This window comes from Myotis myotis, unplaced genomic scaffold (genome assembly GCF_014108235.1).
Source record: "Myotis myotis isolate mMyoMyo1 unplaced genomic scaffold, mMyoMyo1.p scaffold_m19_p_19, whole genome shotgun sequence".
Taxonomy (NCBI): Eukaryota; Metazoa; Chordata; class Mammalia; order Chiroptera; family Vespertilionidae; genus Myotis; species Myotis myotis.
The window spans coordinates 41,661,662-41,678,412 of record NW_023416323.1 but is presented as its reverse complement, the minus strand read 5'-3'; the positions used below and the strand labels follow the sequence as shown (position 1 = coordinate 41,678,412).

The window sequence follows — 16,751 nt, the reverse complement described above, 5'->3', positions numbered from 1 at the left end:
AAACGGAGGGCTCCAACCGACGATGAAACCGACATCTCCGTCCTTTTGTCTCCTTAAATCATACATAGGGTGTGTGTCCGTGCAGATATGGAAGCGTGGTTTGCAGGGGCCAATGGGATAGACTTCTTTCCTTAGCCCCATGTCAGGGCAGTCATAGTGGCAGCTCAGAATCAGCAGTGGGAGTATTTACACCACAGAAATTGGCAAACGCTACAAGCCAGAGTTTTTTGTGTTTTTTTTTTGTAGACAGCTCATTGTTAAATATTTACCAGCACATCATCTGACTCTGTGTGTGTCTGAATGATGGATGGAGGTGCACAGAAATATATATGTACTGTATATACATATACATATTTTATAGATAGATGTACATACATAGAGACATGACATGCATACATCATTCACATTTTGCATGCTATCCCTAATGCATAACTTCCCTTTAAATGTTCTTTGAAAGCAGTACTGGAACCAGGGATCCAAGGGCCTCTGTATGCTTTTATAATAAAAAAGGAAGGAAGACCAACCTGTTCTCCCCAAATATAATAGCAAGGGCTAAATTGATTCCTTCTTGCCGGGTATTAACTTGCTCCTATTACCGCAAATTTGCTGCACAGGAATTTTCTTCCGTTGCCAGAATTAAACCCACGTCTAATTTCTCACTTCAGGTGCATTAAGTGCGGTAGAGGGTACCGATGAATAACTTCATTGATAATAAATTTAATAATCCATGCAGCACCGGCTGGAAACGGATGCACGCTGGCTGCATTCATTCCTCCTCCTAATTCAAAGACCGCGGGGCTGCGGTGGCCCAGCTCGCCGAGCCCCTGGTAATTGCGGGCTATTTTCTACCGGTCTGCGTCCCGGTGGGCAATCCAGGCACATGCTCTGCCCTGTGCGGATAAATGACAATCACCAGTTTATCCGATTAGTAGTCTTATGAATCTGAGAGACCATACACCCTGAAGTTTCCCTACCAGCTCGTGATGCTGGGAGACACTGGCTAGGTCACCCCTGGCTCAAGGTCATGGCCCTACACACGCGCCCCAAATCGTGCGGCTGGAATGTTGCTGGGAAGAACTGAGCTCGAGAGGGGAGAAAGCAAGGAGAAAGCAAGGGCAACACTCAGAGAACCGTGGGCGGGTGCTGAGCTCGCCTGGAAAGGGCACCAAGGAAGGTCATGAGTTTTGAAGCCAGAAAGCCGTAACCGCGGTCCCGCCTGCCCACCGCGACCCACCTGACCCTTCCCCTAGTCGCCTCCCTGACCTCTGTCGCCTCCGCTGTCAACAGAAGGCAAGACAATACCTGCCCCGCGGACTCGGGAGGATGCAGGAGACACGGTGTGTGCAGTGCCTGGCACAACGTCTGGCACCTGGTGAGCTACCCGACCGGGGCAGCTATCGACCCTTCTCAGGCCTCTCCACTGAAGAGGAAAGTCTTTGTCCAAAATAAGGGCAGAGTTTCCAAACTGGGTCCAAGAAAACTGTCCATGATTGTAGTTGCAGCCTGGGGGTGAGCCCCCCGTCACGGGAGGTATGCAAGGGGAGCTGAGCATTTGTGGAACAGACCTGTAAACGGAGTCTGGGGTCAGACTCGTTGACTTGAGGTTCCGTGAGTTCGGTCGCACACTTTGTGATTAAAGAGGAATTTGGCCTAACTGCTCACTTTCATTCATTGGGTACACGCGGCCAGGAAGAGAAGCAGCCGGGACTCAGCGCTAGGGGGCCTGCCACCCAGAGCTGGGGCCTGGGCCTCGACACCTGTCTGCACTGCCCCACCCACAGCCCAGGACCAGGGAGCACCCAGCCCATGGCGCCAGCCTGCACCCCTGCTCGCCCCAGCCTGCACCCAGGACCCACCCATCCCACCGGCAAGGCCAGCCGGGAATCCAGGCAAACACCGGAGACCTGACTGCGCGGCAGGAGCGACGCCGCCATCTCCAGGTCTGCTCAGGAGCCTCGGGTCCTGGCATGGGCCAGCGGAGCTCATGGCCCAGCACCTGGCGGGCAGAGGGCACGATGGCCTGGCGGCTCGGAAGCCAGACCTCATCCCGGCAGCAGAGCGCCCAGTGGATGTGGCGCTGGCAGCATTGCCAGCGGGTTCCAGCCTGGGTTTGTGCTGCCTCAGTGATCAAGTGCACCTGCTACTCACAGGAGACACCCCCCCTCCGCCCCTGAGACACGCACACGCGCGCACACACACACACACACACACACACACACACGGCTGCTGGGCTGCGGACCCAGGACGCAGGGAGCGTGTGTTCACTGGATGAATCGCTATGAGGCACCACACACACCACTGCCCACGTGTGCTCCTGCTGCACCATGTGTAATCCTCCTCATCCGAGCAATTTAGTTGCATGTAGTTTTTTTGTTTTGTTTTGTTTTTGTAAAGACTCATATAAGCCCTCTATTTTGCTTTTTGCAAAATAAGGACATATGAAAAAAAAGAAAAAGAAGGAAAGATGGGAGGGAGGAAGGAAGGAAGGGAGGGAGGAGAGAAGGAGGAAGGGAAGGAGGGAGGGAGGGAAGGAGGAAGGGAGAGGGGAAGGAAGGGAAGAAGGGAGGGAAGGAGGGAGGGAGAGAGGGAGGAAGGGAGGGAGGAAGGAAGGGAAGGAGGAAGGGAAGGAGGGAGGGAAGGACATACTCGGCTTTGCCCTTGGCATTGGGTTTTCCTAAGGACGCTGCGTCCAGATGGGCTCGCCAGTGGTCAAGTGGCGTCTGTGACAGTGGACATCCCTCCCCCCGGCCTCAGGCAGACTCAGGGGCCAGAGCCAGCCCCTGCCAAGAGCCGTTGGTCTCCTGAGAGGAGAAGACACCCCTTAGAAGAACAGAAATCAAAGTTAAAAAGCCGGGAGGAAGCCGAGGTCGGCGGCAGCACGGGATGCGGACGAGGATGTTTCCCGGACAAGGGAGACCCGTGTGGCCCCCAAACCTGAGAGCCGCCCTGTCATTTTAGCCAGGGAGCCCCACGCATGGCCCCGGGCACTGAGCAGGGGGGCCCTCGGGACAGAATGTGGGGACCCCTGGATGTCCTTCTCATCCACCCAACTCCCCTGCCTGCCGCCCCGGGGCAAGGCTGGGAGCCCCGCCCGCCACTGGCCCTGCAGCAGCCTTGGATCCCGGCCCAGGAGCCACAGGTCTGTGCAGAGGTCCTGGTGCGGGCCGGACCCCCCAGCAACCCCCACCTCCTCCTGTCTCCTACCCCCAGCTTCCTCCCGCCCCTCCCTCTCCCATGAACAGCGGCCGCCTCGCTTAGAGAACTAACTCTCCTCCCAGTTCCATCCAGCCTGGCGGCTGCGGTGCAAAGCTGGCCTAGATGACAGCTGTGTGGGCCTCTCCCCAGCGCGGCCCAGCGGGCGAGCTAATACACTCCATTCCGGGGCTGGTTGCTGCTTTTAATCTAGCAGCGGGCGCCGCAGCTGCTGTAAGCGAGCTGAGATGGGCTGCGGGGCGGACCGCGCGCCCCCCTTGCCCGTGCACGCGTGGCCTCCTGCACGACCGATCGCCCCGCTCCATGCCTGCGCAGGCGCCGTGTGCGGGCCCAGAGCCGAGGCTGCCCCCGGCACCTGGGGGGCCCTCACCTGGAGACCCCGAGACTTCCAGGAGCCCGGACTCACTGCCAGGTGGAAAGTCTACACTCCTGACTCAACTTCTCCAGAGCGGTAGCCGGAGCACGGAGCCCTGCCCGCCTCAGGACGGCTCTAACGCTCTCAACTGGGTTATTTTTTTAAAATATTTTTTGTTGTTGATTTCAGAGAGGAAGGGAGAGGGAGAGAGATAGAAACATCCATGACGAGAGAGAATCATGGATCGGCTGCCTCCTGTACACGCCCCACACTGAGGATCGAGCCCACAACCTGGGCCTGTGCCCTGATCGGGAATCGAACCCTGACCTCCTGGTTCCTAGGTCGGTGCTCGACCCCTGAGCCACCCTGGCTGGGCTCAACTGGATTCTTGTTGAGAAGAGGGCTCTTCTCCCCAAGGAAGCAGGCTCAGCTCTCCGTGGGCACCAGCCCCAACTGGAGAGGGCCCCTAGTCACTTGCTGGACAGCATGACCCAGCGGGGTCTCCGGAGACGTAGGGGTGGGGGGAGCTGCAATACTTGCCAAATATGACACATGAGTGTTCTTACAAAATACCCAACAATTTTAAATGTCGATAGGGAAAGAGAAAAATAGAAAAAGAAAAGGGCCCGGCCGGCGTGGCTCAGTGGTTGAGCATCAACCTATGAACCAGGAAGTCACGGTTTGATTCCTGGTCAGAGCACAGGCCTGGGTTGCAGGCTCCATCCCCAGTGTGGGCTTGCAGGGGGCAGCCAATCCATGATTCTCTCTCATCATTGATGCTTCTCTCTCTCTCTCCCTCTCCCTCTGCCTTCCTCTCTGAAATCAATAAAATATATTTTAAAAAATAGAAAAGGGAAGGGAAGACAGGAGGAGGGGCTGATGGGGAGGGGAGAGGCGGGGCTGGGTGACAAGAAGGGCTCTCAGCAGGAAGCACCGCCCACCCACCAGCCCTCCCCATCTGTCTCTGCAAACCCCGTGGTCAGTGGGAAGAGGCCCAGGCTCTCCACGCTCCGCAGATGCTCAGAGGAGACACCCATCACTAAGGAGACAGGCTCCCTGGTTCTCCAGCAGCGTGGAGACCCCAAGACCCCCTCTCCCCACTCACCAGCCAGCACCCACAGGAACCGGGGTCACCCAGCCAGGGCGGGCCCCACACCCCGTTCCTGGAGCAGATGGGTGCAGGTTACCCATTCCCCCCCTCACCCCCAGCCCAGCCTCAGCACGAGTTGGGGGAGGAGGGGCTGTTACAGGGAACACAGCCCAGAGAAGAGCTTCAGGGGGACCACCTCCCCAAATCAGTCCAACTGGAAACCCAGTCTTCCCTCGGAACGGATCTGCAGCAGCTGTATCTCTTTCATTTGAGTAATTATCATATAATTAAGTGCATGAATTACAAGGGAGCCAAGGCATTAAATTAAAATATTTAATGCTTGCAAATCTGAAAGTGATTACTGTGCTGATGCCCAGCCAGTGAGGAGGGAGGCTAATGGCTCGGCGGCCAGCGCTGGGAGGCAGTGGCCCGGCCACGCTCCGCCTCCGAGGGCAGGGGCGGCGAGGGGGTGGGGTAGCGCGGGGAGGGGCGGCCAGTCCACAAACCTCCAGCCCACGTGCCGGGCCCCCACCGGCCACAGGGGTGGCCACGGGGAGAGGCAGCTCCCTGGGAAACCTCACGGGGTGTCTCCAAGGCCCGGGGGACAGAAAGGGCTGGCGCCAACGTGGATGGCATCGCTCACGTGGACACTGACCCCCCCCCCGGAAAGTGCTCACGTGCCTGTGTGGACAGATGAGGGAACCGAGGCCCAGGAAGACGGAGACTCGCCCAAGATCACACAACAAGTCACTGCAGGGCTGGACCCGGCCAGGGCCTCGGACAACCGGAACCGCACACCTGGGGAGCCGAGCGGAGCCGAGCTGAGCGAGCTCACCTGGCTGGGGCTGGCGCTGACGTGACCTCAGATGGCATTTGCTGAGCTTTGCATTTCCCAGCCCGGCCTGGATCCCTCCGGGGACACAAATGAGGGGCAAAGGTCCCAGAGCAGCCCACACCCCCACCTCCGTGCGGCTGGCAACTCACCCCACAAAGCGAGGACCGGGGTGAGCTCGGGGCTTCGCCCAGAAAACACCACACGCTTCCCAGACGGAGCCAGGCTGGACGGCTGCCGGGAGGGTTCAAGGGAACACAAGGCCCGAGTCCCGATGACCATTCACGGGGGCCCCACGGAAGTCAGACCACCGGGAGTCAGGTCCCCTCGCAGGGACCACTGGGGAGGGTGCAAAGGGTGGACGTCCAGTCCAGACACCAGAAAGCCGAGCTCCCGGGGTGCTGGGAAACTGGAGAGCAAGGGCCCCTTTGCCCACGCGGCCTCCACCAGAATCCATCGTGTCTTTGCCGTGGACCTCCCCTCCGTGGGTGGCCAGCGTCTGACCTCCCACTTGTCTCCTCTCCCACCAGGAGAAGGGCCTGCACCCCCCAGAAGGGAACCTGGTTCCAGTCCTGTTGGCTTCTACCACCCACCCCTGATGCCCTAGGTGAGCATGTGACTCAGGCCTGACCAATCAGTGTTCTCCATGCTTCTGGATAAGGTGATTGGTTCTGGGATGAACATGGACCCAGGTCTGGCCAATCAGTGTTCCCCATGCTTCTGGATAAGGTGATTGGTTCAGGGATGAACATGGGCCCAGGCCTGGCCAATCAGTGTTCTCCATGCTTCCGGATAAGGTGATTGGTTCAGGGATGAACATGGGCCCAGGCCTGGCCAATCAGTGTTCTCCATGCTTCCGGATAAGGTGATTGGTTCAGGGATGAACATGGGCCCAGGCCTGGCCAATCAGAGACCATGTTCAGACGGGGTGGTTGAGCTACTGGGATAGAGCGTGCAGGGACTGTGGCTGTTTGTCCTACTATCCGGGGACTCCTCCCTCCTGATGGGGAGCCCACCTGGGCCGTGAGAACTTCCTGTCTCAGGCCCAGTGGACCCAACCCCTTGGTTCCGTAAGCCAGTCTGAGGCTGGGTCTGCGCGCTGGCAACTTAAAAAGGCCTGACAGCTGTGCTCCTTGTAAGCCTACGGCTCCTCCCAGGAAGGGGTCTGTCCCTCACTGTCCATCTGCCTGTCTCTGTTTCCCTCCCTCCCTCCCCCTGCTCTCCCACATGCAGGGATGGTCTGGGCAAATGCATGAGTGAATGACAAATGTCCCCTCTCAGGCAGGTAGGGGTCGATCTGCAGGGTGTGTGTCTCTGGGTGACATGGCCCGGACCAAGAGAACATAAAGCCGCAGCCCCGATGTTCCTCGGGCCGCGGTGAGCCTCAATGAGGGCCACTGTGTGCTGGGCACCATGCCTGCCCTTCACGATCGTGTGTAATCCCCACAGCGGCCCTGCGAGAGGGTAGGGTTGTCCGTCTCACGGATCAGAGGGCTGTGGCTCAGAGAGGTTAAGACACTTCCCTGTGGTCACACAGCACAAGAGAGCAGGAAATCAAACCCCTCATGGTTCCAGTAATCATGCTGAGTGGCTATGGAGCTGTTTATTTAATTTCTCCCTCCCTCCCTCTCTCTCTCTCTCTCTCTCTCTCTCTCTCTCTCTCTCCCCCCTTCCCTCCCTTCCTCATGGGGAGTCCAGAGAGGTGCTTTGCTAACGGAGAGTGAAATAGTTTGCTACAATTTGCTCCAAAAACAGAATGCTTAATTACCACAGACTCCTCCCCAACCACATCGGCGCACGGAATGCCGACGGCACGCTGGATGGCGTAGATAACGCTTGGCAAGTGGGCCCTCTTTGGGGAGGGTGCTGATCGGGGAGGAAAACAGATGTTCTGGAAGCTGATTCCACACCAGGGCCGGACCGACGGCCGCGGAGTTGAAAGGATTCTACAGATGCAGAGACCAGGGCCGCGACCCCAGGGGCCGGGCGCCAGGGCGGGCTCCCTCCTGCTTCTCCCCAGGGGGCCACCCCAGCCATCCCCACCGCCCCCTGTACAACTGTCAGCAGCCTTCAGGGTGCTGTTCCCACCCCTGACACAGCCGGACGAGGGGCAGGCAGGAGGCGCACAGCCTCCAGGAGCTGCTGGGGTGAGAGCAGGGGGGCTGGGGGGTGGAGGGGCGGGGGACAGACAGTCTCGGGTCTAGAGGGGCCTCCCCAGGCAGAGCTTATCAGAGAAGCAAGCCCCTGAGCATCCTCTCTATTCATTCATTCGTTTGCTCAACAGTTGGCTGGCCACCTTTTCTGCTTCCCTGGATATTCACTCAGTACCTACTGTGTGTCCTTTCTGTTCCCTCATCCAGAAACTCTGTATCAGGCGTCCACTGTGTGCAAAGCCCAGTGCTGGTGGGCCCCACTGGACCCCACTTTGAGAATCACCCATCTAGGCATCGCTGTCAGCTACCTTCTCTGACACGTTGTGCCGAAACCTGGAAGGATCCCCAGTGGGGGGCAGGAGGTCACCCTGACCCACGTAGGGGGCCTCCTGAGCCACTGTCCCCCCCAGTCACCCAGAAGCCACCTCGGACATGGTGGGCGGGGTGGCCCGCGGCCCTCCAGCCGGCGCTGCCCCGGGCCCGGCGCCCACCCCCCCTCCGCCACGCTGCCCGCCTGCTTGCTTTCTCCGGGAGCCTTCTGCCGCCTGCACGCCGCCTGCCCCTGCCGCCCTCGGAACAGCTGTGGGCTTAATTATCAAAATAACATTTTAATCGTCTCATAACTGAACTCCCTTCAAAACACGCCAGCGGAGGAGGCGGGAAGGCTTCTCTTTAGCACCTCTGCCCGCCCGACTTGCTAATCGCAGGCGGACTCAGCTGCCAGGAGGCCCAGATGCCGGCCCTGCCCACGGGCGCCTCCTCCGCCTCCCTCCTTCCCTCCCCACGCGGCGGCGGCTCCCCACGAGGGGCCCAGGGCCCGGAGCCTCCGCCAGGGGCCATCGTGGGCCCTGCGCTCCCTCCTTGTGAAAGGAACACCCCCATCCCGCCACCAGCCCCCTCACAAGGTGGATCTGCTGAGGGAAGCCGGCCACTCATTTGCGATCCCAGGGGCTGCCCTTGCCTTTAACGTCGCTTTTTTTAACTTTAAAAGCATGGCTACCACCGGCACTCAGTCAGGCTGCCCGTCCCCACTCCTCCACCGGACCATCCACAGGGAGTCCGCCCCAAGGCAGCGGTTCTCAACCTGTGGGCCGCGACCCCTTTGGGGGTCCAACGACCCTTTCACAGGGGGTCGCCGAAGACCCTCCTGCATATCAGATATTTACGTGACGATTCATCATAGCAGCAACATTACAGTTATGACGTAGCAACGAAAATAATGTTATGGTTGGGTCACAGCATGGGGAGCTGTATTTAAAGGGCCGGAAGGTTGAGAACCACTGCCCTAAGAACAAGCCAGCACAAACCAGCCTCCCTCCCCCTCGCCAGCCCTCCGCTCCCTCCCACCCGCTCACCCCACCTGGGCTGTGGGCTGAGGACGGCACATGGCACCTGTCATTACGTCCAACCCCGGTCAGCAGCCCACGGGGAGGGCCCCACTTTACCCAGGGGGCACCGCGCCAGGACGGGCACACGCCCCGGGGGTCGGGGCATCGAGGGTGTTGGGATGGGACACCGGGCATTTGTGTTTGCAGCAAGGGTGCCGGCCTCCCCCCTCCCTCCCTGCCCTGTGACCTGCCTTCTAGGCCAGCGCCTCACAAACTGCACACAGATACCAGTCGCCTGCGCTCCCTTTCAAATGCAGATTCTGGTTGGATGGACGGGCTGGGGGAGCCTGGATGCTGTGTTTCTAGCTCCCCCCCCCCCAGGCGATGCGGAAGGAGAGAAGGCCCCCCTGTGCCCCAACAGCCTCTCTGGCTTCTGGAGACACAGCTCCCAGCTCCCAGCGCTGCGTCTGAAGCTGCTCTCAGGTGGGGAGAAGGTCCGAGCCTGCTTGGCCTGGACGCGAGCCAGACACCTGCACGGTGGGGGCGGGGGATGCGGGTGGCAGCAGGAGGGGACAGGGCCCAGCGCCGGAGCTGTGGATGACAGAGACCAAATAGAGCAACCGGATTCCGAACGCCTCGCCTCTCCGGGCAGGAGGCCAGCCTGCCATTGTCCAAGGCCTTTGAAGGCGCCCAGGTGGCCCCAGTCCCCGCAGACACCCCGAGAAGGAATGGGGATCTTTGTGGGCAGTGGCTGCCCACACAGGACCCCTGCAGGGACAAGGTCCTCTCCCTCCCCCAGAAGCGCCCCCTCCCACCCCCACTCAGCCCCACGCGCATGGGGAAGCGCCCTCCCATTGGCTAAGGGCCCCCTCCGCTCCCTGCACCGCCTCCCCCCGCGATTTCCAGAACAGGATATTAAGGCAGAGAAACCAAGGGCTTGCGGGGTTTTTCGTCTCTGCTCCAGGGAAAAACAGACACTCATCCAGCCTGAAATTGCTTCACTCCGTGAGCCTGTGGGCCGCGGGGGCCTCCCGCCACAGCCGAGCAGAAAATAGAGTTTGTTTCTCCCGGCCCCGCTCCCCCTCGCACTCGCGCTCCTCTCGCCTGGCGCGCGGCTGGAGGCTGGAGGCTGGGCCGCGGCTGCCTGTGCCAGGGAGCAGGCAGGGGCTCCCACAGCAGGCACAGGGCCCTGGGAGGAGGAGAGGCCTGCAAACCCTCCCGCCCCTCCCGCCCCAGCCAGGCGGCCTTCAGATAACCCTGGACCAGGCCCTGCTCGGGAGGCGACGCCAGGACCTTTTGTTGCCTGGAATATGCAGGTTTTCAGGTCATTCTCTGGCCGTGCCAGGGCTGAGCTAAATGCTGTGGCGGTCCAACATGCATCTGGTTTGGGAAGGGACAGAGGGTGTGTGTGTGTGTGCACATGCATGCGTGTGCACGCGTGTGTTCACGCGTGTGCGTGCATATGTGTAAGCGTGTGTGCATGTGTGTGCAAGCGTGTGTGTATCTGCATGCAAGCGTGTGTGTGTGTGCATGTGCGGGTGTGTGTTGCAGACAAACAAAACCATTGTTTCCCCTCTTCCTCTACGACCCAGCACATCTGGGAGTCCGGGAGGTCCCCCTTGATCTGAGCAATATTTCTGGGGATCCCTCGATGGCCCCTGGGATGCAGGGAGTGGGAGAGACACAGGCGGCGGAGCCACCAGGTGCGGCCTCTCCCCGGGAGAGGAGAGAGACTGGATGTTCATTCACCCACCGCCGGGCGCTGGGATGCTTCTGACCAAGCAGCCCCCCCACCACGCTCCCCCCACGCCCTGCCCCATCCCAGCGCCCACCTTCCAGAGGGTCGTGCACACACAAGCTGCTGACCAGGCCACCGGGAGGCCCCTTGCACTGAGTGGACCAGACAGAGGCCCTCAGGGGGCTTCAATTATCAGCCGCCGCCCCCTCCTTCCCCGCGCTCCCCGCCCCCATCACGGGAACCTGCCCAGCGCCCACCGGAGGACCTAGCCGTCCACCGAGGACCCGGACAGTCAGCTACCTACTGGCCCTGGTCTGTAACTAAGGCTGGAGCTCAATTACACCACGGGCCTGGGGGACTCGGAGTGGTGGCTGGAGGACAGACTTGGGGGGCGGGCGGAGGGGGGGGCGGGCAAGCTGAGCTACTCCCATCCCCTCCCCATGAGGCGCTGGGGAAACCGAGACTAGGGAACAAGTAACGTAACACATGGAGGGCAGGGGGGGCGGGGAGCCCAGCCAGGCCTGCTCGCCCTTCCTCAGGGACTGTCTTGAAGGGTCCAAGCAGTCTGGGGGCGGGGACAGACCCCCTAGCGGTCAGTCCTGGGAAGCAAGAGGCCCTTCCCCGAGGGGAGGACACAGAAGGGGGGGCAGGGGGGGCACAGGCAGAGGTGGACCAGCTGTAGGATCTCAGAGGCATGAGTCACTCGGGCCCCCTCCTTCCTGCCCTAAAGCACTTTCCCAGCAGGCATGGCACCTGCTCTCCAGATGCACCGTGATCAGCCTCGCCCACGGCCACGGCCACGCACCACTCTCTGGCCAGAACATCAGTGACTGCACACAGGCCAGCACTCCCACGCCTGCTCCCTGCAGAGCTCTTCCACGCGGCGGCCACGCAGGCTCTCCACAGCTCCAAGCAGGGAAATGTCATTCCCCACATGAGCCCCGCGCTGGTTTCTTACCTCAGAGACCGACACCCCAGTTCTGAACCACACCCTGCCAGGCCCGGCCTCTCACAGGGCATTGCAGCCACACCCCCATCACTGGCCACGCCCCCACATCACTGGCCACGCCCCCGTCACTGGCTAAACCTCTCCCACTTGGTTCCTGGCCACGCCCCTGATCACTGACCACGCCCCCAGTCTCTGGCCAGATGAGAGAACCTTATAAGCTGCTACCCCGCCCCCCAGGTCCCCCACAGGAGGGTAGGAGAGTTTCACCTTCATAAAACCTAGCGAATGTTGCTTCCATGGAGCAGGCTGCGGAGAGCCCACTCAGAGAGCCTACCGGGCGTGGAAACCAGGCTGTGACCGGAATACAGGGGTCCCAGGGGCCCGCCAGAGGAGGCCCGGGGCCTGGCCGCCCGGCGCTGCTGGGAGAAAGGCCTGGTGTGATACTTAGAACAAGGAAATGCACGCAACCGCCACGGCCCACAGCAGTCCTCCTCAGGAGCCGTGGACAAACACACTCACACACACCACCAAGAAGGCGGCCGGTCCCCGTGGCTCGGTGGCTGAGCTTTGACCTATGAGCCAGGAGGTCGGGGCACATGCTGGGCTGCAGGCTCCATCCCCAGTGTGGGGCGTGCAGGAGGCGGCCGATCCATGATTCTCTCTCATCATTGACGTTTCTCTCTCTCCCCTCTCCCTTCCTCCCTGAATTCAATACAAATATTTTTTCGGGGGAAAAAAGAAGGGGAAGGAGGGGTGGTCCGCTCCTCCACCCAAGCCCCCCTTCTGGGCTCGCCCCTCACTCTAGGGCAGCGGTTCTCAGCTTATGGGTCGCAAGCCCTTTGGGGGTTGAACGACCCTTTCACAGAGGTCGCCTAAGACCATCGGAAAACACATATATCATTACATATTGTTTTTGTGATTAATCACGATGCTTTAATTTTGTTCAATTTGCAACAATGAAAATACATCCTGCATATCAGATATTTACGTGACGATTCATAACAGTAGCAACATCACAGTTATGAAGTAGCCACGAGAATAATTTTATGGTTGGGGGTCACCACAACATGAGGAACTGTATTAAAGGGTCGCGGCGTTAGGAAGGTTGAGAACCACTGCTCTAGGGCCATGGGAAGACCTTCCACAATGCGCCGTGGCCTGGCTTTTCCGTGGCTGATTAAGCAGCTGGGAGCAGAGGGTTTATTGTGGGAAAAGCAAACAGTCGCGCGTGTGTCGCAGGCAAACACCACCTCCGGTGGGGGGGGGGGGGGGGGGGGGCGGGATGCGCTGCCTGTCAGGAGGGTTGGCTATTATAATACTTAAAACAACATTCATAACACTTACGGCAGTGACACCGGGGGTCTGCGGAGACCCCGGAATGGAATCAGCGCCCGTGCTTTCATAAGAATCCTGAACTCTCTGCCCCGCGGGGGCGCTGTCCGCGGGGAGTCGCGGGCGGGTGGAATTTGAATGCTGTCTGAGGTGGGCGCCAATCGCCTTTGGACCCTCCCCACACATCGGAGCCGCGAGGAGCCGCAGTTAAACATGCGGCTGATGGCAGGGCACTGAAGTGCTTTTCCTCATCGAACTCCCTGACAGCGCCCCACAGGGTCTCCCGGTAATTTGTTCAAACGAAATAATATTTTCCTTTCCCCGTTCCTCTTTGTTGTCTGGTGCGATGAAAAGTAACATTTCTTTTCTTTCAATCCTATTAAAGCGAGGCTCGCGGAGTGCCAGCCACTCAATCCAAATGCCGCCTGGCAGGCGACAGGCACCGGCGTTCAGCGCGGGGCCTCCAACCTGCGTTTCCATCAGGAGCTGACATGCCCCGGGGCGGGCACCTCCCGCAACCGTCTCAGGGCGACCGCCAGGGTTTCCAGCAAGCGGGGGGGTCTTCTCTCTCTCTCTCTCTCTCTCTCTCTCTCTCTCTCTCTCTCTCACAGCTGGGATCCTTGGCTCAAGCATTTGGTCATTTGCACAAGGTGCATGTCTTCGGCTGCAACCCACCATGCTCACTTGGTCCCCTGAGCCCGCCCACGCCTACGCTAGGCTAGGGAGGCAGGGTGAGCCCTCGGACGAGGTCCCTCCAGGCAGCAGGGACCTGCGAGCCTGCTCCAGTCCCCTCCTGAGTCCACTGAGGCTCCCTTAGCCTCTTCGCATCCTACGTGGCTTCCCTCCCAATTAAATTGTCATCAACAACCTTACGAACTTCACCCCACCAGCTCCAGCACACTCCTCGGAACCCATTCGCAAATGCCACCTCCTCTCTGAAGCCCTCCCAGATCTGAAGGCATCCACCCTCCCATCACCATCTGCAAGGGCTTTGGGTCCATGCAGAGAGATGCGATTAAATGAAGTATGGGGCAGCCACCCAATAAAACATTACCACGCGGGTTGGTAAGGAACGTTGTCCCTGGTACGTGACGCTGAAAGGGAAGTAAGATGACACAGAATAACAGAGATGACTGATACCTTTGGAATAAAACAGAGAGCCTGGGAGGACTCAGAAAAAATCAGGAAGAGGAGCGAGTGACTTCGGGGGAGTGGGAATTGGGGGAGGAGGCGAGAGACGGGAAGGATGTATGCTCTTGTGTGTTATTTCAATCCTTTCTCGGGTGCAGGGATTTCTTTTCTTAAAATATATTTTTACTGACTTTAGAGAGGAAGGGAGAGGGGGAGAGAGAGAGAGAAACATCCATGATGAGAGATAACCGTGGATCGGCTGCCTCCTGCACGCCCCACACTGGGGATGGAGCCTGCAACCCGGGCCTGTGCCCTGACCGGGAATCGAACCATGACCTCCTGGTTCATAGGTCGACGCTCACCCACTGAGCCACAAGAGCTGGGCCAGGGGTTCCTTTTCTGAGTAGAGAGAGACCCATCGGTGTGGGTGACAAGGACTCGATGCCACCTTGAGTCTCCACACGTAACTCACCTACGTGAATGTCATCGCGGGACCCTTCACCGCCACTAACTCTCAGTCTCAAGGACTTCCTCAAGGGCCCGCACTCCCCATGCCGAGCCACACCGAACGTCTCGGCAGCACGATGCGGACTCGTTTATGGTCCATGCAGAAACCCGCGATGACGAGGGTCCCTGGGTGCCCTGCTCAGAGCTGGGCTCGAGGCCTCCCTCTGTGCCTGGCTGGCTGGAAACAGGGCGGGGCCACCAGCTCAGGGGACAGCGAGGGGGCAGGACCCTCAGGCCTCAGTGGCCGGAGGGGGGCCAACGGTCAGGGCCAGCTGCAGACGGAAGGTTTCTCATGTGCTCTGTCCCCGTCCTTGGAGGGAAGACGAGGTGGGACAATCTGGCCGGGAATACGACATCTGGGTCCCTCCGATAAAGCTGCCATCTGATGTGAGAAAAATATATTGTGATGAGCTAATTACACCCTCCATGGCGGGGGGAGAGCCTCCGTGGCGAGACCACGGCCGCGCTGTATGAAATGTCAATGGATTCAAAATGGTTGGGAAACAAATCTGTTTGGGCACCAAATGATTAAACCTGTCCGTTTCCTTCTAATGCCGTAATTATCTTTGCTAACACCTTACCCGCCCGCACAGCGCCCGCATACCGCACGGGCCATTCAGACACGAGCCCGTCTCGTCCACCTCCGCACACTGCCCGCTGGCCAGGGAGGAAGGCGCTCGGGGTGGAGACCGCACCAAGTCTACACCAGGAAGACCACGGCGCCCGGCGCGGTGTGACCCAGGCCAACGCACAGACCGTAACATGTGAGTCGTGTGTGTCCCACAACCAAGTACGGCGACCCCGGAAACAGCAGTATCCAGCCCCGCAATTGAGGACCTAAAAAAGGATTTCCGCTCCTTTGTTTCCTAAGTTTAAAAAAAATTAAATTCTTTTAAACGTATGGACCAGAGCTCTAGCTGGCTTGGCTCAGTGTGGGTCCGAGGACGGAAGGGTCATGGGTTCGATTCCGGTCAAGGGCATGTGCCTCGGTTGCAGGATCGACCCCGGGCCCTGGTCGGCGTGCGTGCAGGAGGCAACCCATTGATGTGTCTCTCTCACATCGATGTTCCTCTCTCTTGTCTCTCCCCCTCCCTCCACTCTCTCTAAAATATCAATGGAAACATAGCCTCATGAGAGGATTAACAAAACAAATAAATAAAAACCATTATTTATTTATTTTTAAATGATGGACAGGAGCGACGGGGAGAAAGACGTGAGGACCGAGGTGCTGAGGAATGTGCCCGTCACAGACTGGCTGGCTCACTGAGCACGTCCACGGCCTGGGACAGGCTGCAGTGACCTCGAGGACGATTGGCCCCCACGTCTAAACAGTCCCTTTCCTGCGTGCCCAGTGAGGAAGACACGGAATGAACGCCCACCTCTACGTCTTCCGTTAAAACGGGGGCTGAGGTGGCTCGTGCGTGGGGCAGCCCTTTGCAAATGACCAAGGAGCGCCCTCCCCCGCTGGCCCCCCGTGGCCCCCGCTCCCTGACTGGCGGCCAGGACAAGGCCCCCCCACACCCCTCCACATGCCTCTACCACGGACTGCACTCTGAGTGGCCGCCCGCCTGCCTGCACCTGAGCTTCCTGTTCTCTGTCCTAAAACTAGGCTTTTTGAGCTCAAAAGGGGGCTGTTGACTTTGGTTTTCTGGACTCGGCTAACGAATTCATCCCACACGCCTCCCACCCCACTCTGACGGCTTTGCCGGCGTGAACGGTACACGTCTGCTCGGTCGCCCAACAAAATACCCCAGACTGGGCGGGCCTTAAAGGACAGAAATACACTCTCACAGTTCTGGACGCTCCAAGTCCAAGATCAAGGTAGAGGCCCGGTGCATGAATTCGTGCATGGGTGGGGTCCCTCGGCCTGGCCGGCAATGGGGCCATTCGGGGCCCATCTCGCCCAGTCCTGATCAGGCCAATCAGGGCTGGGAGGCTGGCTGGCCAGGGAGAAGGGACCACAGGAGGTTGGCCAGCCAGGGGAGGGGAGGGACCGTGGGAGGTTGGCTGTGGGAGTGCACTGACCACCAGGGGGCAGCTCCTGCATTGAGCATCTGCTCCCTGGTGGTCAGTGCACATAATAGCTACTGATTGTCAGGTTGTAATGGTTGCTTAGGCTTTTA

At 59.5% G+C, this 16,751-nt stretch overlaps 1 protein-coding gene across 4 annotated transcripts in view; it reads right to left on the bottom strand.

Annotated features, from left to right (window-relative positions):
* Positions 1 to 16,751, bottom strand: part of ZNF423 (zinc finger protein 423) — a 230,993-nt gene that overhangs the window by 51,874 nt on the left and 162,368 nt on the right. The window contains exon 6 of one of the 4 annotated variants that reach the window (XM_036346631.1): positions 14,806 to 15,010. The exons of the other annotated variants lie outside the window; for them this stretch is intronic. Coding sequence (XP_036202524.1) covers positions 14,919 to 15,010 — 92 coding nt within the window. The 3' untranslated portion in view covers positions 14,806 to 14,918. Of the gene's footprint in view, positions 1 to 14,805; positions 15,011 to 16,751 lie in introns of those variants that run through there. 4 annotated transcript variants of the gene reach the window in all.